The sequence below is a fragment of the Melitaea cinxia genome, chromosome 18, assembly GCF_905220565.1.
Source record: "Melitaea cinxia chromosome 18, ilMelCinx1.1, whole genome shotgun sequence".
NCBI classification, from domain to species: domain Eukaryota; kingdom Metazoa; phylum Arthropoda; class Insecta; order Lepidoptera; family Nymphalidae; genus Melitaea; species Melitaea cinxia.
In genome coordinates, this window is record NC_059411.1 from 4,395,758 (window position 1) to 4,421,341 (window position 25,584).

Below are 25,584 nucleotides of genomic sequence, written 5' to 3' on the forward strand. Positions count from 1 at the left end.
GACGGAGGAGTATGCATTTTCGAATACTTATATTTTATAGAGAGAAGGAGCGCAGATGGATGCTTATATATATTTTTTAATTATGCAAATAAAATACATTGAATGAATAAATAATAAAAAAAAAACACACACAACTACTACAATATTATACCATGTATTTGACACACACACGCATGCATATATATACCTGTATACACTGTCGAATTGAGTAACCTCCTCCTTATTTGAAGTCGGAAAAAAGGCATTTTTTTATTATTTTTACGAAAACATTAATACGTAGATGCAGTTTTATATGTTGTCCGTTAAACAAAATCGTAATTAAAATATGTGATTAATATTTTTTGATTTTCAACTATTATCTAATTTAATAAATTACTACCTAATATCGTCTAATGATAACCTATCTCTATTAAAAAATTGGTAAAGAAATTGTTTCATTGAAATATTTTATAGTTTTTTCATAATAGTATTTACATAAGAATTGATAATAATAAAATTTCATCAATAGTAGAAATATTTACAAAGGTTTATTAATTATTAATTATATAATATTAATGTATGTTCAGGAATAACTTCATCGTTTATGAACCGAGATTTTGATAATTCTTTTTTTGTTGGAAAGGAGATATCCCAAGGGTAGTACCATAATAAGGAGACCAGGACCTGACGATGAAATCCCAGAGAAATCGAGGGGAATCTTCGAAAATCGTAGTGACGACTAGTACGTGTGTTACTTTTTTCGTCAACTTACGTTGTATATTACTTGTCGTTACGATTGAAGTAGGTTTTTTCGTTTGCTAGCAAACACAATTATCTGGGGCACGGTAGTGCACCCGCCAAGACGAGCCAAAAAAAAAAAAAAAACGAAAAGTACTACCTATCTTTTCTCGAAGCGCTTCTTCGTTTTTTGAACCCTCATAACTTGGGTTTGGATTTATTTAATGTAAAATTATTAATAAATAATCCTACTATTATTATGGCTGAAATTGCTGATGCTGTATATCGTAACTTCGGGGTTATACCGTCCTCAAGTATAAGTCCTCAAGCATTGTGTTATGTATTAAAAAGGGCCTTAATATTTCGTTACATACACAATACAGCTCTCACAAATTTGTCCTGCAGGAGAATCAATAAATATAATGGGGACCGTAGTATGAGCTTTTAAGGGCTGTATAGTCGTATTAAGTGTTTAGCTACTTTACTATGCAAGATTAAAAAAAAAACAATAACATTCACGCTTGGTTTAAAATATGGTAAATAATTTAGTGAAAATTGAGTTTAAATAAAAACGCAGTCTTTCTAAACCGATTGAATTAAATGGAAAATAATAATAAACAGTCTGCAACTAATTGGATATCAGTTTTATTATATCGAAATGCAATTCATTAGGGTCACACCCGTTAACATGCAAACCCCCAAAAATATGGCTTCACACTAATAAAATTGCCGTCTACGAGACTGCGCCCGTGGCTCAACCCTCGCAAGTCGCAATAATGTTTTTGCCAGTGTCGACCCGGGGAGGGCGGCTGGAACAGGGGCAGGGGTACTGACATGTCATTTATTCTAAGCCAAAATAATTCTAGCGTTGTTATATACACAACTGGTATCAAATAAGTGTTAATTTCATTCAACTTACCCTCATTAGAGAAGAAATCAACAACGATAATTTTGTTATTGTAATGATCACATGTGAGTACAAAAAAATTCATCAAAAATTGCAACTAAATAAATCACTAACAAATATTTATTATCAAAATAAAAATAGTTATAAATATCGAATTATATACACAAAATATAAAACATCACCAATCAGTAAGTAGTTCATAACAACTCTATTATTGGTTCCAAGCGTCACAGAAACATACCACCCACTAACAAACTCGCCGAAGGACTGATTGATTGACCGAACGAAATTCGTTGGGTGCGTATTGACCGACTAATGAATGGAGGAGCACAGACTAGGTATAGGTATGATGGGTGGGTGAGTGATTGAAACTTTGACAAATGATACTGACAGTGCCATCTGTTAGACAATCTTAGTTCTCTATACTCCATGCTTAAAACGATAAAAATTAAAAAATAATCAAAATTGTCTCAGCTTATAGGTATATAATAAACGTAAAAAGTATATTATCTTTAGTTTTGAGTTAAGTTTTTAAATATATTTTATTTCCATGGGTACAATTTCTATATTGTAACACTACTGCTAATTTGTGCTAACTTCATACCGTCTAATCGATTACTATCTTCGTTGCTTTGGGTTTTTTGTTATTCATGTGATCATGTCATTTTGTTTTACGTCAAAAATGGAGGAGGATCGTCTTTTTGATGAACGAATTTCAATTCGGGAATCTGCTCGTCCTTTAAAAAAATATGGGAGCACATGCAACCATATGAAAAGGAATGAAGAGTTTATTAAACACGTCATGGCGAAAGGTGACACATTACAAGGGATCGCTTTGAAATATGGTGTTACTGTAAGTGTGTGAAGATCACGATAATTGTGTTGATAATAAGTTTATTTAGTGATTTGGTTAAAAAGTGAAATTGTTGTTTGGTTTTAGATGGAGAAAATTAGGCGAGCGAACCGTTTGTTTGCGTCGGACAGTTTATTCCTGAGAGAATATTTGTTGATTCCTGTGACCAAAGATTCCCCATTTTACGAAAACGGTGAAAGAGTCTCAGAACTAGCTCCGCCAAGTCATCGTGCCTCTATAGCTGGCATGCCAACGAGAGATTTTTCACCGGGGAGTCCAGACGAAAAAGAGACTTTTGATAATTTTCTCAACAGACTGGACTCATCTATTGCTAATATCAAGAAGCACGTAGAAAAAACTAAGGAGAACAGTGAGTGAGTACAGTTTCAATATTTTTCATTATAATACAATTAAAATATTAATTGCGTCATTCTCAAGCAAAGATAGCTTTTAATTTTCATAATTTACTCCCAACTATTCACTGTAATTAGAAATAGAATGTAAACTACACTTGTAACAGTAAGTGCAAATTGCCTAGAATCATACAAATTTAATTATAACCCTGATTTAAATGTGTATTTCTCGAAAAAAAAAAAAATACATGTACACACAGTATTGTAATAAAACGTAGAACTAGTCATCATCATCATCATCATTACAGCCTATACAGTCCACTGCTGGACATAGGCCTCCACAAGTTTACGTCAAAAATAACGTGAACTTATGTGTTTTGCCCATAGTCACCACGCTGGGCAGGCGGGTTGGTGACCGCAGGGCTGACTTTCTCGCATCGAAGACGCTGCTGCCCGTCTTCGGCCTGTGTATTTTAAAGCCAGCAGTTGAATGGTTATCCCGCCATCGGTCGGCTTTTTAAGTTCCAAGGTGGTAGCGGAACTGTGTTATCCCTTAGTCGCCTAGGAACTAGTAAAAAAATATAATAAACCAACATAAAATTTTAGTTTTCAAGTATTATCAGTATGTTCCACATGAAGGGCATTGATCCTAAATTAAAATTATCATTACACTATACTAACATAATGAATATGTAATAAACGCTTTTGTTTCTATCATTATAAGACACTCTTAAGATACCTGCAGTATAACACAAAAAGATGTCAAGTCATAATATCAATTTATTTGAGAGAAATGTGTATATAGAGTATTTACAAAACTGGAATATACTTCTGATAATTGTGTTTACATATTATTGATAAGCTATATTTGGTTAACAATGCCTGTAGCGTTATAACGTCGTAGTTATTACATTTCATATTATTAAAAATTCTTTATTTTGTATGTATCAAGAATAGACTAGAATAGATAGAATAGATGACCTTTTAGCAAGAGTGCTCAATGTTATAAAAATTGTTTTATCAACATTATTAAACTGATTTAGATTTTTGCTAACAATATATTTTACCGTGTTATGGTTTTCTGATGATATGGCTTAATTGTTGATGCTTTTAGTTACATTGCCCCCGCGAATTGTAGCACATATTAAATCATTCTTTTTAAAATTTTGACTGGCCCTTAACTCTAGTCGGAGTTGCATTTGAATTACCGTCCTAAGATTGTGTGTGATATATGTATTTATTTGTACTGTAGTATTTATATGTTTATATTTGCGCTGTTTTCAGATTGAAACATTTTTTACACCCGAAATATGGACCTGTAAGCACAAAAAAATATCTATAATAGTCTGCTAAATACCTATAACTATAATAGAGGCATTAACTTGCCAGGTAGGCAACTTAAAAGATATAAGATATAAGAATAGTGGAACGTGTGTTTGTTAAATTTTTTAATTAATCTATTTACTTTAAATGGGTTAGACATTCATTATCTGTTTACCTAATATTGGTAGAGATAACAATTAGGTATTATGGGGTTATCAGTTTCTTTCAACAAGTTCGATTAATGGTAATTTGTCTGTTGAGTTGAGTCTGTTATATATATTATTGGTTATCATTTTTAAAGCCCTAGCTACCAGTCAAGCCAACAAACCAAACACTGCTTATCACACATCCTTTATGGTCAGATTATGTTCAATGATACTTACAGATCAGCACCGTTTTATGAAAATATCATGATATCCGGGAATGAAATACTATTAATTTAATTTTTTAACAATGGGTATATTAAAATAAGAAAATACTTTCTTGAAGAAGATTAATTAAATGAATAATTGTATTTAACTATAAAATAAATATTTTATACAAATTATTTGCATGATATTAATATAAAAGATTATATATATACTTTAACATTTTAAAAGTTCCTAATTAATATTATAAAATAAGAATACGCTAAATTTTTTTTTTCGAAATTAGAAAATGATTTCGCCAAATGTTTTTGAAACTACGCATTATACGTTTCAAAATATATATTTTTTTATATGTATAAAATTCTCATGTCACAATGTTAGTTACCCTTACCATACTCCTCCGAAATGGTTGGACCGATTTTTATGAAATTTTGTGTGCATATCGAGCAGGTCTAAGAATCGGCGAACATCTATTTTCATTTAACTATCTATTTCATACCCCAAGTTATAGGGGGATTTAGGGAGTTAATAACATATATGGCAAAACAACGCTTGCGGGGTCAGCTAGTATTTATATAGATTAAAAATTTAAAACTCGTTCGTATGTTGGCAGCGTGAACGTTACTTTCTATGCGCGTACGTTCACGTGACGCCGCAAGCCTTTCTTTCCTATTTCCGTACAAATCAAATGAAATTTTATATATATATTTTTTTGGTGTTTTACAAGACATATAGGATAGCGTTATTCTAAAATAACGCTATTCTAGATTTTTAGATTGAGATTTATAATATGTTCTATTCAAGCTTTGACGTAAATTATCACGGCATTTGGTCGTTTACGTTTTCTAACTTTAATGAATATAATATAGCATATATCTATAACATACTAGCTGACCCGGCGAACTTCGTATCGCCTAACAGTGACTTTTAAATATTATCACAAATCTTTTGTATGGGAGTATAGAAAAGTGTTGTTTTTAGACTTTTTCAGGAAATTTAAAAAAATTTTTTTTTTAGAATTTTTCTCTCCGTAAGAACCATCCTCGTACTTCAAGGAATATTTAAAAAAAAGAATTAGCGAAATCGGTCCAACCGTTCTCGAGTTTTGCGCTTAGCAAAACATTCAGCGACTCATTTTTATATTATAGATATACTCAGTAGCAACAGCTTTCTTTTGGTGAAAAAAAAAAAAATTGAATCAGTCCAGTAATATTTCAGTTTATCTATTACGTAAATAGACAACAAAAATGAAATATTTCTCTTTATTATATTAATATAGATAAGACGAATTTGAGAGTATTGACGGCTGCAAATATATAGTATATAAGTTTTGTAATTCTTTGTAATAAGTTAGACATTTCTTGCGAGTTTCGGTGTCATTGTACGAATATTTGATAAAAGAATTTTCTAGAATATGCGAGTAACGGCATTTGATATCTTTGACTATAAAACAAAAGCAGCAAGACAGTAAAAAATTGCGAGGTTGTTACTTACTTATAAGATAAGTTTGAGCTGTACGTAAATTTTGTTAATGTTTCGTCTGACTGTCTAAAAATATATTTTAGATGTACCTAATCGAGTAATTAATCATAGTTTTACTACACTTTTAATAATTACAATAGGATATTTTTTTGTATACATTTTTTTATTATATAATATATAACAGCATTCGAGTCTTTTGTATAATCTCAAGCGAGCGCCGCTTTTTTTGACAATGATCTTATATTTTTTATATAAGATATTTTAAAATACCTCTTTCATATAAAAAAAAAGTTTTAAATTTTTAAAAACGCAAAAAAAAAATTGAAATTTATATCACTTAAGGTACATTTTAAATCATTCTTGTTAATTTTTCATCTTTCCTATCTTCAGAAAATGAAAAAGATTTCTTAAAAATGAATCTAAAATTTAAAATATTTAATGCATGCAAAAGCATGTAGTTATTTACGAAATTAAAATTATCGGATTAAAAAAAATCTACATTAATTAATTTAAAAACTACTTGCTGTTTTAAAATAACCTGCAAACAAAAATTAAAAATTAACAAGACCAAAATAATATTGCTGCCCTATAAATACGAGTATAGTAAACGTATAAAATAATTGTATTTGCTCGCAAACGAAAAAAACCGACTTAAATTACATCTACAAGTAATACAACGTAGGTAGACGAAAAAAATAGTCAAGTAAATACGCGTTATCAAAGATTACTCAAAGAGTTGTCAATAGATCTCAATGAAATTTGAATCTGCCAACATGATAAACATCAGCTTTCGAATAAATTAAAAATCATCAAAATCGGTACACCCAGTAAAAAGTTATGCGGTATAATACAACGTAGGTCGACGAAAAAATAGTCAAGTAAAAACGCGTTATTATATGTAGCTCGAAAAGTAGTTGTTAGATCTCAAATAAGTTTAAGTGGGACCAAATAACACACACCACCTTTCGATTAAAAAATTTTTCTGCCAACATGATAAACATCAGCTTTCGATTAAATTAAAAATCATCAAAATCGGTACACTCAGTAAAAAGTTATGCGGTATAATACAACGTAGGTCGACGAAAAAATAGTCAAGTAAAAACGCGTTATTAGATGTAGCTCGAAAAGTAGTTGTTAGATCTCAAATAAATTTAAGTGGGACCAAATAACACACACCACCTTTCGATTAAAAAAATTTTGTCGAAATCGGTCCACCCAGTCAAAAGTTCTGAAGTAACATACATAAAAAAAAGAAAAAAAAAATACAGTCGAATTGAGAACCTCCTCCTTTTTTGGAAGTCGGTTAACGAAATAATAAATTTGTAACCGCACATCAGAAGCCAGGCGGATCGTTATTGAAGTTGTTTAAATCTCTAAAAATAGATTTTTCTTTATATAGAACTGGTTTTCGTATTACCATAATTTTTATTAGGTCCGATACTATACATACCAGAGGTAATAATATTAGCATAGTCTTTAGATACTTTGTTACACATATTATTTAATACTTTATTTATACTAATATTATAAAGTAATTAATTATTTTTTGCTTGTTTGTAATGGATAAACTTAAAAACTACTGGACCAATTATAAAAAAAATCTTTTATACATTCATTCATTTTGACGTACTTAGCGGGAACGTTCAAAATAATCTAGCCAGTAGTCTACATAGGCGAAGTCGTAGCATATAAGTTAATGTTAAATAAAACAATATTTATATGCAATTTCCAAACAAGTTTTTCATACATTATAAGTTCGTTCTAATTTGCTATATTAATACCATGTTTTTTTTTCTAATTGTAATTGCAAATTTTTAACCGACTTCCAAAAAAAGACGAGATTCTCAATTCGATTGTATTTTTTTTTTAAGTATGTTACCTCAGAACTTTTGACTGGTTGGACAAATTTTAATGAAGTGTCACGTGGTCCCATTTAAATTTAATTAAGATCTAACAAGCTGGTACTTTTCGAGCTATATCTAATAATGCGTATTTACCTACTTGACTATTGTTTCGTCGACCTACGTTGTGTTATACCGCATAACGTTTCATTGACAATACCGATTTTTGATGATTCTTGTTTTGATCGAAAGCTGATGCTATCCCATTCTGATTTCCCATTTAAACGCGCATTCACTTGACTATTTTTCGACTAGGTATCTACCTGCGTTGTAATACTTGTCGATGTAATTGAAGTTTGTTTTATTCCGTTAGCGCGCAAACACAATTATATTACTCACTGTTACCGCGGTTTCACCCACGTTAATTAAATAAAATAGCTTATAGCCTTCTTCGGTAAATGAGCTGTCTAACAGAAAAAGATTTTTTTTAATTCAAACTGGTAGTTCCTGAGATTAGCGCGTTTAAACAAACAAACAAACAATCTTTTCAGCTTTGTAATATTAGTGTATATTATATTTAACGGTACTTTATACAATGAAGTTCAACAAACTGCTTAAATTACTATAAAAAATTAGAGTAACATAACAGTTTCTGGAAAATACTTTCTTAAAATATTTTTTTTAGTATAAATGTAACTGCAGACAATTTTAAACCGACTTCTAAAGAGCCTGGGGAGGTTCTTAATTCGACTGTATTTTTTGTGTGTTCCTTCATAACTTTTTGCTGGTGTACTGATTGTGATTTTTTTTTGCAAGCTGCTGCTTGTCGTGTAATCTTATTTTAATCTATATCAGACCGAAATCTTATGATAAGTGAAAACGAAACAATTGCAAATTGATTTTTTTTATGTTTGAGAATAAAGACATTATAATCGTCTGGGTTCGAGCGATGGGTATAAAGTTTATCTTGAATTTTATAATTATGTTAAGATATTAATTATTTAATGCAAAGTTTTAAGTTGTTTCGATAGAGTGAAACCTTACATGTTTATGCAATAATAGTTCGTTTTACTTTAGTTTTTCGCAAGTGGGCTTAGGTGTTAAGGTCACGTCAAATTATATCTTTGTCATTTTACGTAAATAATTGTGTTTGCTCGCAAACGAAAAAAAAACCGACTTCAATTACATCGACAAGTAATACAACGTAGATCGACGAAATAATAGTCAAGCAACTACGCGTTATCAAAAATTACTCAAAAAGTAGTTATCAGATCTCGATAAAATTTATATGTGACCACATGATAAACATCAGCTTTGGATTCAATTAAAAATTATCAAAATCGGTAGACCCAGTAAAAAGTTATTACGGATTTTCGAGAGTTTCCCTCGATTTCTCTGGGATTTCATCATCAGATTCTGGTTTCCTTATCACGGTACCAAACTAAGGATATCCCCTTTCCAACAAAAAAAGAATTATCAAAATCGGTACATCCAGTAGAAAGTTATGCGGTATAATACAACGTAGGTCGACGAAAAAAGCGTCAAGTAAAAACGCATTATTAGATATAACTCGAAAAGTAGTTGTTAGATCTCAAATAAATTTAAATGGGACCAATTGGCACACACCACCTTTCGATTAAAACAAAATTTGTCGAAATCGGTCCACACGGTCAAAAGTTCTGATGTAACATACATAAAAAAAAAAAAAAAAAAAAAAAAAGAAAAAAATACAGTCGAATTGAGAACCTCCTCCTTTTTTGGAAGTCGGTTAAAAAATTCAACATTCATCCTGTAATATTCCACTGCTGGGCATAATCCCCTTTCCCCATGCAAGAGAAGGATCAGAGCTTAATCTACCACGCTGCTCCAATGCGGGTTGGCAGGTATATTCCCTACTATGAGTAACGATCGATATCAGGTGTATATGATAACAGTCGGGACCGACAGCTAAACGTGCTCTCCGAGGCACGGTGGGAAGACCCACAAGGAGTAACAATCGGACCGTAAATACATATTTGTATTAACATAAATATCTACTCCGAGCGGGAATCGAACCCGCGACCGTCGGTGTTTAGGCGATGCCGACACGGCACACGCACGATACACTAGAGCGGTCGTAAATTAAAAAAAAATCAAATTATTAATTTTTATAATATTAGTGTCTATATAGTATGAAAGTGAATCGTTTAATGTGTTCCTAAGCTAGCGCTTAGCTTTTGACGTCTAGACCATTGCAGTGTTGTTTTTATAAATCTGCAGAAGGTTCTTACAGAAAAACAAAAATAAATATGTGCACAATACTGAAAAAATTCAGAAAACAAAATTAGATTTTTGACAGTTAGTAAGATAGGATACCGTCTATTTGGTCAGTTATTTTTAATAAAACATTAAGAAAAATTCCACTGTGTTATAATAATAAGTATGAATCATTTTATATGCTTGATAAATATTTAAATAAATTAGAAATCATTTTTCCAGTCGATTCCGTAGATCTCAGTCTTGCTTTCGATTACAGAAAATAATTCTATCTAACGCTAATATTACCTATATTTTATTCATATTTTGTATTTTTGTGGTAAGGTGGTTTATGTATTGCATTAGGGAATTCTAAACATTTTTTAATATGCGCCGTACGTATACGGCGCCGTCTATATAGATCACTATATAGTGAGTTCTTTAAAGAACCCGGTCAGGTCAGTCGGAGATACAGGTTCGATCCCCGCTGGAACGGTCGTTTTTTGATATGATATAAAAAAAATTTTACCTATAGGTATGTTTTGATTCATATATCTGATGATTAGAAAAATGTCCTAATAACAAAAAAAGATAGTGATCATGCAAAAATAAAAGAAACGTAAAAAATATAATTAATATGAATTTATCACGCACGAATAGTAGGTCATGAAGATATGACGACATGAGTACTGTTGCATCACCTTAATTTTATTATGTACAGCAGTACAATTTTGCACGTGTGTAGTTCAGGCGCAGTTTGAAGATCTTTAAGAGTTATGAATTTTCTTTAAGTACATATAAAATAACATACAAGATTAAAAGTTTCACGTTACTGTCTCACTCATTGACCAGTAGGGTTTACGTCTGCTTCGAGGATCTGAAAATATAGACAATCCAAAGACTGACGAATCCGGACAACGACAATCATTTCCTTGTCTTGTACAAAGTTTGTCATGAGCGGAGATCGAAACCGTGACCGCATGCGTCACAGCCAATGCTGTCATCGCTGCGACAACACGTCATATTTTTTATACTTAGATGAAATATAGAAAGTATACCATTATCATCAATACCATATTTCTACATTTCTTATTGTTTCTTTTTTATAATTTTATAACACAATTCGTAACGTTTACGATTAAATGATATTAAATTATAACTGTTAAAATTGACATTAAAAGTAATTGGAAAACAAAATGAAAAGTCTAATGTTGTTTAGCTGCCACCTACCTGCCAACCTACCTACATAATCAGTACCTACTATAAAGTAATTGACTACTTATAGTTTTTTACCTACTTATGTCTTTTTACCTTTAATAATGTTACTTTTACAAAATATGTGCGATAATAACAAATATTAAAATGTAGTAAAATTTTCATCTGGCGCAGTAATACAATGTTGGCTTGATGTTCAGAATCAATACGATTGCAGATCGTAATCGTTTCACTGAGGTCTCCAAAGCCTCGGAGATGCAAAAATGTGTTTCTGGTACTGTTAAAAATAGTTTGTAGGTAAGTTGGAATTGAAAAAAAAAATAGCAAAGTATGAGAATGAAAGTAAAAAATGGAATAGGTAGAGTTATAAATAGTTATAGTTACCTTCGCTTAAATTTGGTTAGGTTCTATGGTACGGGGTGCGTGGCTCTTAAAATTGAAGTAAATATGTAATATGTTGCTAGGGTTACCATCGATTTTGCTCACTACAGATAGATTTCTGACACAAATGAAAATTTTTCTGCCTGAAAAGTTGTTAGTGAAATAAATTATACCAATAAAATATTACTCATTCAGCCCCGACATTTTTAATGTAAATATTAGGCAAGAGAAACAGCGCTTTCTGAAATGGAAAATAACGGTAAATCATTACTAGGTACGTGTCTCTATCAGTCGTAAAGTTATATAGCTTTCTAAATCATAAAAATTCTAAGACTTGAATATCGCGTCCAAAATAAATATTAGTACAGATTTTCGTTTCAAGTATTTTTTTATGTTTTTATAATTTTCAAATGATCATTCATCACATGATTTCATTAAGTCGTAAAAGGCGGAGAGTATTAATCTTGAAGAAAAATGTTTTTGTTTTCAATATTAATCTATTTTTTATGTATCGTTATTGCCTGGAGATCTGGGTTTCAAATTTAAAAATCGATAATTTGAGGTTAAGACATTTGATACGCACATTCCATTCTAGTGATACAATTTTCGACACTCAAACTGTGAAATATATTTTCATAACAGACTTCGGTCTTTTGGTTGTTTTACGACCCTGGTTATAAACACTCACATATTTATAAACTGGTTAAAGTAACCGCTATACGCTGACCCTTGCAGCGTTGGAATATGGTTCACATTTCGATATCTTTCAAAGGAAGTCTTAAACGGGCGTTTGTCGGTCTGATCTTAATTTCGTTCTGGTCTATAAATAATGTCTTTGTCCTCTCGCCTTATTCGCGGACGTCCTCGCGAGATGGATACGTTAATACTTCAGGACTTGAAGGATTTAGTTTATTTTAAGCTGACACAAATATGAAACAATTAAGATTTGAAACTTATACCTATCAATATTCTGATATTAAAACGAAGATTCTACCAATGGGGAGTGAGAAATACGAAAAGTTACGCCTAACGGAGTTAAATGTACACATTATTTAAATATAAGAATTTTCTTAATAAATACGTGAAAAATTAATATATTTCGGCAAAGCACCAACTACTTTACATCGACATATTGTTAAAAAAAATTTTTTTTTACGATTCTACGAAATTCATTATAATGTTAACCTACTTTCATTTATGTTTTTAGGTTTTGATTAATATTTTTAGCTGTGCCTAATTATTTTATATAATAATCTACATGGCATGTTTAGTAAGTCTATTCTAAAATGATAGAGTTTCAGTGTTTGTTTGAACGCGCATATCCCAGGATTATAATTCTTAATAGAGGAAGAGGGGCTATTTGCTGTAATGTAAGCTGTGAATGTCACAGCGCATGTCTTTTAGTTTAAAAAACATAATATTGATAACAGAATATACAAAATTATTTTATGAAGTTTTTACAACCATGTTAAGTCTCTTTGGTTGTTGTTCATTGCTATTGCTAATTTTGTTTGGTTTTATTTCCTTTGTAACTTGGTTTGTAATATATGTACCTATATAACTACTGTTTTGTTTGGAGGGTATAGACGCTGTAAGCTTAAACACAGGCTTTCTAGTTAAGCTAGAGAGGCTACATATTTATTTTATTTATTAAAAAATGTACTATTTTTGGATAGGAATGGTTATTGATTATTTGGTAACTCAGGATTTTTGTATGAATTCTCATTGAATTAGAAAAAGTTAATTATTTTTGCGTGAAGTAATTTATAAGTAAAAGGTAAGTGGCTAATAGACCGTAAAACAAAATGACACAACAGGAAACAAATTCTCAGAATTAAAACATCTATATTTTGTTCCTATACTTAGAATAATGTAAGAATTAAAACTTGTAATTCACACATAAATAGATTGAGAGATTAAAAGTAATGACAAACGAAAACAGACATGTAATAAATACATAATAATCGAGACTTGAAAAAAATCTAGTGATTTCAATATTTTCAGCGAATCGTAGACTGTGTCGTTATCGATACAATATCCTGAGCGTACAGATTTGATTGATAAAAGACATAAATTTCGTGTATTTCTATATCTACATGATCTATATTGACACTAATATTATAAAGAGTCAATATTTGATTTTTTTTCTTCGAAATTGATAAAATCAAAATATATTGCACCGAAGGACGAAGTCGCGAGCGGAAAGCTAGTTATTTCTATATGTGAGAGAAATGCTAATTCCTATTTAGACGTAAGCTTTAAATTTATTATAAATAAAATAAAGTGTTGTTTAGGCAATCAATTGCTGAAATAAAGTGGGTCAGACAAGTAACGTAAATAATATGTATTTTTTTTTTATGTACCTATTACAATATGACATAAAACAGGAAATTGAGTTTAATTATGTAAGTATATTATCATATTTTCTGTTACGAATGAATATTAAGATACTTATAACGTCAAAAGAATGTTGCACCAACATTCTTTACTGTTAGTAATGTTGTAATTAGTTTAGTGCTTTATAAGAAGCGTGGCTTTTAAGCCAAGATCCGCCATGAAATGATACATTTTTTATTTTAAACAAACCTAGTCAATAACATATACACAAAAAAAAATCCGTTTGGAGCAGTTCTTTGGAAATTATGCGCTTGATTATTTTTTTATAAATATAATAAGATGAAGTGTTTGTTTGTACGGATAATACGTATTAATTTAAATCATACAGATTGCTTAGTAATTGTCATCACACGTTTTAAGGATGTTTTCAGGAAGTTGGTAATAACAAAGTCTTAATCTGTCCGTCTTGGGTGTTGGATATTTCTTATTTGAAAGGAAATAATAACTATTAATTGACATACTAAACAGGATATTAATTCAAAATGGTCTTTTAAAATCGCAATTTTTAAACGTATGTAATAATATTTATCTAATTGAAGTTGTTTTCCACAGTATGTTTACGTTTTTTGTCATAATTATATGTTTTGTTCTTCACCAACTTGCAGCGTTTTAGATTAAGTTCCTACCTTTCTCCTATAACCTATATGGAGAAGAAGCGTTATTCCAGACGTGGGACGTTAACATGCATATTTAATTTAGGTTATACGTACTATAAATAAAAAAAAAGTAACTATATTTAAGTACGGCAAATCTGTTATAATTAATGTGCATATCATTGATTAGAACTTTAGCGCAATTGAAAGTAATCCCGTAAAATATGTATCTGAATCAGTCGACTGTTACCATAAAAATATTCATTAAGTTACCTAAGTGTATGTTAAATACATTTTAAAAGGATATTACGATCGGACGAGGATGGTATCACTTATATATAGTTATATACCAATATCTTAGGAGGATGTTATCGCAATGATAACGAAAATAATTCCATCTAAATCGTTTCCAGGTTCGTGAAAGATCTAGAAGATGGCTTCGTGAGACATCGGCCGACGGCTCGTCTCCGGCAGTCGGCGTCGATGGGCGCGTCGACGTCTTATAACGAGGTCATCCCGCCGCCCTTACCGCCGCCGCCCTCCGCCCTGACGCAGGGCAGGAGGGTGGACAGCTCCCTGAAACGCCTGGAGAGGGCGCACGATGATCTGTTCCAGTTGTAGCGGCCGAGGCAGCGCAGGTCTGATTGATAAGTGTACTTATTTTTGATAAACTCCATAGATTTTCCCGTTTATAATATTTTTTTGGAACAACCCGGTTTACCGAAGATCTAAGCTAAGTAATATTATTCTCAAGTATTGTTGTGTTTCTATGGTGAGTAAGGTTGCAAGAGCTCCAGCGGAGTGTCGAGGGTAGGGTCGCAATGCGCTTTCAATAATTCTTGGTATTGCAGGCCTTTCTAGTGTACGATATTCGCTTACCCATAGGCGGACCATACACTTGTTTACCATCCTAGTATTATAAAAAGTATTTAATTTTAGTAAAACGTGGAGTAGTCCTTAGTTTATAATTTTATACTGATATTATAAAGAGTTAAATTTCCTGAGTTTATTTGTAGGCTTGTAGAGACTAATATCTGGAAATACCGAACCGATATTGAAATTTTTTACGAGTATAAAGTTACATTATTCCGAAGTGACATAGGCTTATATTTCGCTGAGTAATAATAAATTTTTATATATAAAAGAAAAAAAAATCAAATCTGTAAAACAAGTAGAAATAAAAATTACCACTGCGCCGCTTTATTCGCGTAAGTTGACGTAATGGTAAGTGACACGTTATAACAATGTATTACAAAAATAGGGTCAACTAGTCTCCTGTTACAATTTTGTTGGTATGGTATGTTACCTCAGTACTTTTCATTAGGTGGACCGATTTCGCTGAGTTTTTTAAATCGAAAGGTGGTTCTTGTTATGTGATTGGTTTTTTTTTTTAATTTCATCGAGATCTGTTGATTACTTTTGGAGTAATCTTTGATAATGCGTATTTACTTGACTATTTTTTCGTCTACCTGCGTTGTATCTAATCGATGTAATTTAAGTGGTTTTTTTTTGTTTGCGAGCAAATAAAATTATGTTTATTTTAGATGAAATATGTAAATGTTAGGTAGATGTACATTTTCAAAAGAGTAAAGTTCTACTATTTTGTATTCCGATCACAGTATATCATATATACCGATAGTAGTGTCATAGATTCTACATTCCGAATCGTTGGTAGCTTAACTTTACCTACAGTTAGTAAATATTACACAAAATATAATTTTAATTTGTAAAATGATGGTTCAAAAGTAAATTTTGATTAAGATCAATACGTACACGGTCGTCTTTTCCTAAAGTAAGCAACATAATGCTTGTATTATAGGTAACAGCCGACTGGTACATAGCTAAATTTTTTTTTCGATAAGTATACTTTGTAATAATCTATAATCTATAATATATATAAAAGCGAAAGGTCATTCATCACGAAATCTCCGAAACTATAACACCTAGAAACTTCAAATTTGGCAGATAGGTTCCTTATAGAGCGTAGACATCCGCTAAGAACGGATTTTACGAAACTCGATCCCTAAGGGGGTAAAACGGGGGTTGGAAGTTTGTATGAAAGTTCTATGTTTTTGAAGTAAGATGCTTGATATTTAAAATATTTGCTCTTATAAATGATGAGAAGGTGTTCAAATAATGTATATTTAGAAATCAACTCCCTTTTTGGGTTAAAACGGGGGATGGTAGGTTGACCCACTCATCACGAAATCTCCGAAACTATAACACCTAGAAACTTGAAATTTGGCAGGTAGGTTTCTTATAGAGCGTAGACATCCGCTAAGAACGGATTTTACGAAACTCGATCCTTAAGGGGGTAAAACGGGGGTTGGAAGTTTGTATGAAAGTCCTATGTTTTTGAAGTAAGAGACTTGAAATTTAAAATGTATGCTCTATAAATGATGAGAAGGTGTTCAAATAATGTATATTTAGAAATCAACTCCCTTTTTGGGTTAAAACGGGGGATGGTAGGTTGACCCACTCATCACGAAATCTCCGAAACTATAACACCTAGAAACTTGAAATTTGGCAGGTAGGTTTCTTATAGAGCGTAGACATCCGCTAAGAACGGATTTTACGAAACTCGATCCTTAAGGGGGTAAAACGGGGGTTGGAAGTTTGTATGAAAGTCCTATGTTTTTGAAGTAAGAGACTTGAAATTTAAAATGTATGCTCTGTAGATGGTGAGAAGGTGTGTAAATAATGTATCTTTAGAAAACAACTCCCTTTTTGGGGTTAAAACGGGGGATGGTAGGTTGACTCACTCATCACGAAATCTCCGAAACAATAACACCTACAAACTTGAAATTTAGCAAGTAGGCTCCTTATAGGGCGTAAACTACCGCTAAGAATGGATTTTACGAAACTCGACGACCTAAGGGGGTAAAACGGGGGTTGGAAGTTTGTATGAAAGTCCTTTGTTTTAGAAGTAAGAGACTTGAAATTTAAAATGTATGCTCTATAGATGGTGAGAAGATGTCCAAATAATACATCGTAATCTATATATATAAAAGAGAAAGGTCACTGACTCACTCATCACGACAACTCAAAAACCGCTGGATGGTCCATCCACCCAAGATGGACAAAGATGAAATTTGGCAGGGAGGTAGATTATAGTTAGTAAACGTCCGCTAAGAACGGATTTTGCGATATTCCACCGCTAAGGGGGTTTAATTGGCGTTAATGGTTTGTATGAAACATATACAGCAGCTATAAGTTCGCCTGATAGGTTATTTATACTGCAGCTTGAAAATAAAACTAAAAATGTAGTGTATAGAGAGGTTTTATAAAAATCACTATTAAATTATACTAAAAGAGTGACAGAGTGATAAGCATTTCAAGTGACTGAAATAAAAAAAATTGCGTTAAGCATCTTAATAGTAATGCATATCTTCATAACCACGCGGAAGTAGTCGCGGGCAACAGTTAGTATATTATAAAACAAAGTCCCCAAAAGCGTATGTGATCGATTACCTCAAAATCTACTGAACGGATTTTCACGCGGTTTAACTAATGGAGAGAGGGCTTCAAGAGGAAGATTTACGGAACGGCTAAGCTGATTTTGATGAGAGTTACACTGGAAGTTTGCCGGTAAAACTTTGTGACAAACTGACTTCAACGCGGGCGAAGCCGCGGGCACAGCTAGTACATATATAAATAAATATTTATATCACACCCAGACTCGGGGTGGGAATCGAACCCACAACCCTCGGAGCAGAAAGCAGGGTCACTACAAACTGCGCAAACAGGCTAGTCAAATATACATAAACTTACGTAATTCTATGCTATGTATGAGTGTAGAAATTATTTATTTCCTGTACACCAAGAATGCATAATTTATTCGTGATATAAAGCATGGTTAACATGTAAATTGATTGAAATAAAAATATTTCTGTTTTAGTTTAAAATATATAATTTTGACGTATGCAGAAAATTTAATTATTAAAAGGAATGAAAAAAAATTGTATATAGCCTTTTCATCTATTGTGTATTAGAATAAACGATTTTACAAGTAACTAGCTGACCCCACAAACGTTTTTTTACGATATATTTTTTTTTGTAAAGCCAAGTGAAATAAAATACTCAAGTTCTTAGAAAAGAAAAGTATTTTCTGTTAAATATATACAGTTAAATTATGTTAGATATACTTTTTTGGTACTTTTGTCTTAAATTCGCAAGAAATAAAAGGCTTTTTAATTTTTTTTTATTTATGTTCATAACCTCTTATTCCCCCCCCCCCTTTTAACTTCATAATTACAGCCTATACAGTCCACTGCTGGACATAGGCCTCCACAAGTTTACGCCAAAAATAACGTGAGCTCATGCGTTTTGCCCATAGTCACTACGCTGGGCAGGCGGGTTGGTGACCGCAGTATTGGCTTTGTCGCACCGAAGACGCTGCTGCCCGTTTTCGGCCTGTGTATTTCAAAGCCAGGAGTTGGCCGTTTCCTGCCACCGGTCGGCTTTTTAAGTTCCAAGGTGGTAGTGAAACTGTGATATCCCTTAGTCGCCTCTTACGACACCCACGGGAAGAGAGGGGGTGGCTAAATTCTTTAGTATCGTAGATGATGGCCTATCAGACCTACCCGATATGCACGCAAAATTTCGTAAGAATCGGTCCAGCCGTTTTGGAGGAGTAGGTATGGTAACTAACATTGTGACACGAGAATTTAATATATAAGATATTACTTACTTTATTTCGCTACATTCGCTATAACCAATTTATCAATTGACATTGTAAATACAACGTATTGTGTATTCAACAATGTCAACGTCCGTTCATAGAGTTGATCACTTAGGTTAATTTACTTGTACTGCTATTTTTGATTAGCACGTTTTTATTTCATATTTCAATACATTTTAAAAGACAATCTGTTTTTTTTTAATATGCAATATATTTTTAATAGCAGCTTGATATATACGAGTTTTAATAAAAGAATCATATATGTGTATGTAATCTTATATCCGGTTGCTAATTTCAGGAAACGTCCGTCAGCATAATGAAAGATATCCCAGAATATATCGTAATAGAAATATGTACCGGCATAAATATTTAATAAGTCCACTCACGTTGTTATAGTGAAGCCTACCTATAGGCGCTACATCTCTGTTCTTGTACCGATTGATAGCTTGATTACGACTTAAATATGTATGAAAATGCAATAAGTAATATATAAAAAGATGGTCACTCATTAAATTATTGAGTAAATTTATCAAGAGCTGAAATATTCGATTTAAGTAGCCTTAATTTTTTGAAAAAATCATACATTAACATATCAACGAAGTACTGTTTGTAGTAGGTGTTTTATAATCCTAACATCAGTCATATGATCACGACAATTCTGTTAAGGCGTGAATAAATATTCACTCTGCTGAAACAAAGTCAAGGTCGAACTAATTAGGAAATAGTTACACCGTAAACAAGTTTTTATTAACTAAAATCGTATTTAAAATATTTATTTATATAATATGTACGATTTTCTTATTTATACTCTATTTAAAAAAAAAAATTAGAGGTCAGCGACTATTATTTAGATAACGTGTAATGTTTCTTTAAAATATTTTAGTATTTTTTAATGTCACCGATTCTTTTTATCTTTCGAAGTAAAGTGTACACGAAGATATAATTACTATTAAACGACAATACTTTTATATACTCTCAATGATTAATGAGAGTATAAAACGAATATATAGTATACGTTATTTAATGATTTAAAATCATTTGTTGAAATTAAAATCCTGATATAAAAATATGATATGAAAGTTTGATTTTGATTTATTACATTTCAGATATGCGCGATTAGAGTGAGTGATACATCGTCACTGGAGTCCAGTCATCGAGGGTATCGCCTACTGGAATTATTCAAACTCGAAGTGTATGAACTGAATACGCTTGTTGAGTTCCACGCGAGGTCACGGCGAGTGATATTAGATAATAAATAATTGTAAATTATGATCTGTTTGTTATTAACTTGTTTTGACCGTTTTGGTCCTTCGAGCCGTAACATCGCAGTGATAGGATGGTGCAACGGTTAATAGAGCTTCGCTTATTTATATCATAGTTTCACACATAATTAGTCTATAAAGGTTTCGCGTAGCACTGTTGAATTTAGCTGATGTATTGGAAAAATGTAACGTGTAGTTGACAGTCTTGAACTAACCATTCTATCACTTGCGCTTATGATGAAAGGTAGGACCTTGATTTGTCATTGGTGTGTATTAGTGTTCTTAGTTCAGAAATCATGAGATTGTTTTATCTAAACATAGAGCGACCTTGCTACAATACAATTGACAAACAAGATTCAACTTTCGGTATATAAATGTATATTATAAGCGTAATTTAAGCGTAGAGAAATTACTTTGAACGTAATTAATACTGCTAACCAGTTAACGTATTTATAATAAAGTCGTAGATATAAAAATGTAATCTATGTAAAATCTTTATGTATGTAAATTGTATGACGTTAGTGCTGTGGAAATATCATCTCCACTCGTCCATGTTTACACAATGAAATATTTAAAATTAGATAGCGAATATATGATACACTGTTACTAGCGTGATTCATTTATACGAAGGTCGACAGATCAGAGGAAATTTCTCATATTGACTTACCAGAAGTTACAAGATGCGAAAATATATGTGACCGGTGATAAATAATTTTTTGTATATATTTTCCTCTAAACAATAACTTTGTAAGGAGTATGTATGGCAGCTGAATTATATATAATAATAAATTCAAATATCGACTGTCCCTGCGTATAATATCGAAATTGGAAAAAGGCACTTTACATTTTATACGCTGAATGATTTGTTAAGTATCGATAATGAGTATAAACTCATGAAAAATGTGATTTTATGTGTATTTTATAGCATTTTCTCTTTTTTCTTTAAAAAAATATACATAAAAGTAGATTTTTTATGCAATAAAAAAATAGAAAATTTTCAGTTTCGATACTGTACGTAGGGACAGTCGATATGTAGGTAATTGAAAGTATGTGTTGATTAAAAACGATCAAAAGAGTACGAAATAATGTTACATAATTTATGTATGAAGGTTTATTCCAGTTTTAAACAAATTGTCAATCCTATTTCTTATTTTTTATGTTTGAAACAAAACGTGTTATGCTTCTTAAATTATATGATCGATGTTTTGATAACTTTTTAACTTACTAGACCAAAAGTTTTCTATAGGTTTCACTTTCGTAGGCATGTAATAAAAGTATAATAAAAAAAGTGTCAATAGCTACGATTTTTTATTGCAACTTAGAAACAACACAAAAATAATAATTTAAATAAATTATAGTCATTTGAAATTAACTATTTATTTACCAAAGTAATATATTGTCTAAAGGTAATTTATTTTTAATTTATAAATATTGTATTATATTCCGTTTACGAAAGCCTATGTGAAGTTAGATTGTGATGCTTCAAACTGTTTAAACTCATCTTGGCGCTAGTGTGTGTGGACCTGTGTATGTAAAAATGGTTATAGTAACATACATAACAATATAGCTTCAAACTTTGAGGCAGATCCAAGGAGACTTTTTATATCTAAAATTTCTTTGACTGTACTGCTGTGTATCAACACACACGTAAATACTATATAGTATTAGTTATCTACCACAACTATTACGCACACATAGCAACGTACGCCAAGATGACTTGAAACACATGATTGTCCGACTGTAACGTGAGGTCAATTTCCTTATATATTTTTAAGAAATAATGTATTTAAAATGCGTTAAAAATTTGTAAAAATTATAAAAACAATATAGGATGCATTTTATTATCTGTCTTTATATCAATGTTTTACAAGAACCTTAAACTTTTGTGTACTTCCGTTTTTCCTACTTACATGTGACATCATCAGGAATAAGTATAACTACGTCATTCTTATAAGTAATATATCTTTAATATCTGTATCGACCGTTTTTCGTTAGTGAGATATATGCTTTATATTTTGATATATGTATGTATGTAAAATAGTTTTTTCTAAGCGGATAAAATTGTTCGTGGTAATCTTGTATAAATAACTATCGGCACTAAATTATTATATTCGTGTTTAAAGTATAATGAATGTTGAGCTTGATAGATTATAAATATTATAAAGAAATATCATAAATAATCACATTTGTTAGTTTTAAGGAACTTTCTATCGAGTCATTGATGTTAATCTTTAATAAAGATTTTATTGGAAAACGTTTTTATTTATACATGGCGTTTATTTATTTAATACTCCACCGTCACGCTAAATTATTTCAAACGCACTAGTGGTAGTTCTAGTGCGAAGTGCGATATATCAATCATTATGGCACAACAATATGATTATTCTGCTTCTATAACTCATTTCTACTTTTAAAGAAGCACAAATGTTGTATATGCGCAGGATGAAGGTCGGCGCTAAAGGTCCGTCTGTGCCGGTATCTAGACACACTTTGATTTGCATATATTTTTAGACTGCGTGTCTCTTACGCTTCAGCCTGTAATATCCTACTACTGGGTTTAGGCCTCTTTCCCCATGTAGGAGAAGGATCAGAGCTTAATCGACCACGCTGCTCCAATGCGGGTTGGCGGATATATTCCCTACTATGAGTAACGATCGCTATCAGGTGTACATGATAACAACCGGGACCGACGGCTTAACGTGATCTTCGAGGCACGGTGGGGAGACCCACAAGGACTGCACAAACACCCAGACCACGGCAAACACCTGTATGGTCAATACAAATGTTTGTCATGTGCGGGGATCGAACTCGCAACCGCACGCGCAACAGTTATAATCCGTGGCTGTGTCCGCTGCGCCAACGCGGCGTCGTCCCGTGTCTCTTATAGTATATATATATATACATATGTATAAGGTTTGGAATAGGAGGGGATAATTAGTTATTAATCAATCTACATAATAAGTTTGTTCTCACATAATTAAGGGTCTAAAGTCATATGAAAGTAAATAGTAAATATTGTTCGCACACTAATTTAAAAAAGTGATTACATACTAATGATCGGAAGTACATGATACGGAAGTAAATAGTAAATAAAGGCCAGAGGTTGTTGAGATAATACATGATATGGAAGTAACAGTAAATAGATGAGTTTATATTATACATTATAGGCAATAGGTATAGGTGGGTTCTTATGTAACACCTCCCCTCATAGAATAAAGATCGGCGCTTTTTTGAAGTCGCTGACTTTTCAGGACTTGAAGTTGATGTTGAGGCTTCTTTTTCTTCATCTTCCGAGATACACGATGTGGTCGAAATAGTAGGCATTGGAATTCCTACGGTCGGTCTTCGTCGTGAGTTGTTGATGCAGTTGTTGTATGCATCCTGACTTGGGCCGAAGGTCCGGTTGTTTTAGATTTCGAGACCAGAAATGATGAGACCAGAGACGCCATGAACAGCATTTGTATAAAAGAAAAATAAGATAAGCCCAGTGCTATAGCGGCGAAAGAGTATTTAGGACTGGAGAAATTATTGTTGAAGGAGCTCTGTTGTTCCTTCAGAAGTTGTTTTTGGACTTTGACATGTTCTTTGATAACATATAAGGAATCTAGGGGAACGTTTATCACCATTATAGGGTGTGTAACTCAGGTGGGATTGGTTGTTTCAGTGCTTCAGGAGGACAGGCGTCTTCAATATTCACTGTGATGATTGGATGAGTCAGGTTCGTCATCGTATCCTCTTTTGCGTTAAGGGTCACAAAAGCGGTGGTAGAACTTGCATCCTGGTTTCAGGGAAATTATTTTCAGAGAATTTATTTTCAGGAGAATTAAGTCGAAGACTTCTTGGTGTTTTATTTTGTTTCCGTATTCGACTACACATGGTGTCTTGAACCTCAACAGAAATATCCACCGGTTGTTTCCGATGGATTGAAAGGTGTCCACATGTGCAGAGAAGGTGGTCAGCTCGCAATTACTTGGTAGTTCCTTGCTGGACGATTGTAGAATAGAGATTTCGCATATGGGTGTGGAGTTGTAGTAATACACTGGCAGGTCCTTGCAAACTTTTGTTTTTGTTGTAAACAACTTGCAGTTTTTATATACTAATTTGTTGAGATAAAAATAAGATGTAGGTGTTGTAGATTCCATAGTGTTATAACACTATATAGTGTGTTGTAACACTATCACTTCGATTACGGTCACTGTGATGCTCACGACTGTCGCGACCCTGTAAGTCATCACAACGCTCATGACCGTCTTGACAACCACGGCTATTGCGGCGACGCTCACGACTGGGGCTGCAAGTACCGCGACGGCTCGCACTACGATCACGCTCACAATCTGACATTGAAACTGAATCGAAACAAAACAGAATCGCAAAATCAATCACAAGACAATTACCAACGTATCACGTATCAAAACAAAACTGTAGGCTCCCTGGTATTTATTATTTGTTTATGTATATTATATTTATTTGTATTACACATATATTAACTTTTATTATTTAATTTATAAAATATTATTTTATATATATTTAATTGGAGTGAAAGCCAGCAAATGCGTAGACCCTGCGACTTCAAGGAGGTAAACGCCAGGGGCGGTCAATAATGGCGACGGCTGACTGCCCATCCTCTGCTACTGGTCGCCTATTTTTCACGGATCGAGCTTCGAAGGTGCAGTCAGAACAAAATAGAGAACAGAACAGAACAGAAGACAACAGAAGATAAGAGAAGAGAAGAGAATAGAAGAGAAGAGAATAGTGTATCTATAAAATAAATAAATTTCTAATATAACTAGCTTAAGTAGGACGTAGCTTAAGTTACTTTTTATTACATCAGCTATCTACTAGTGAAAGTTCCATCAAAATCGGTCATATCGTTATAGAGATTAGCCGGAACAAACAGATAGACAGACAGACAGACAATAATTGTAAAAAATATTATTTTGGTACATGTACTATGTATACATCCATATGCATTATTA

General features: G+C 32.3%; 1 protein-coding gene across 1 annotated transcript; it reads left to right on the forward strand.

Moving 5' to 3' along the window:
- Positions 1-2,256: 2,256 nt before the first annotated feature.
- Positions 2,257-20,618, forward strand: LOC123662289 (lysM and putative peptidoglycan-binding domain-containing protein 2). Its single transcript, XM_045597152.1, has 4 exons — positions 2,257-2,477; positions 2,565-2,851; positions 15,079-15,303; positions 20,453-20,618. Exons 1-3 carry the CDS (start codon positions 2,283-2,285, stop codon positions 15,284-15,286), a joined length of 690 nt encoding a protein of 229 aa, XP_045453108.1. The 5' UTR covers positions 2,257-2,282; the 3' UTR covers positions 15,287-15,303; positions 20,453-20,618.
- Positions 20,619-25,584: the final 4,966 nt, after the last annotated feature.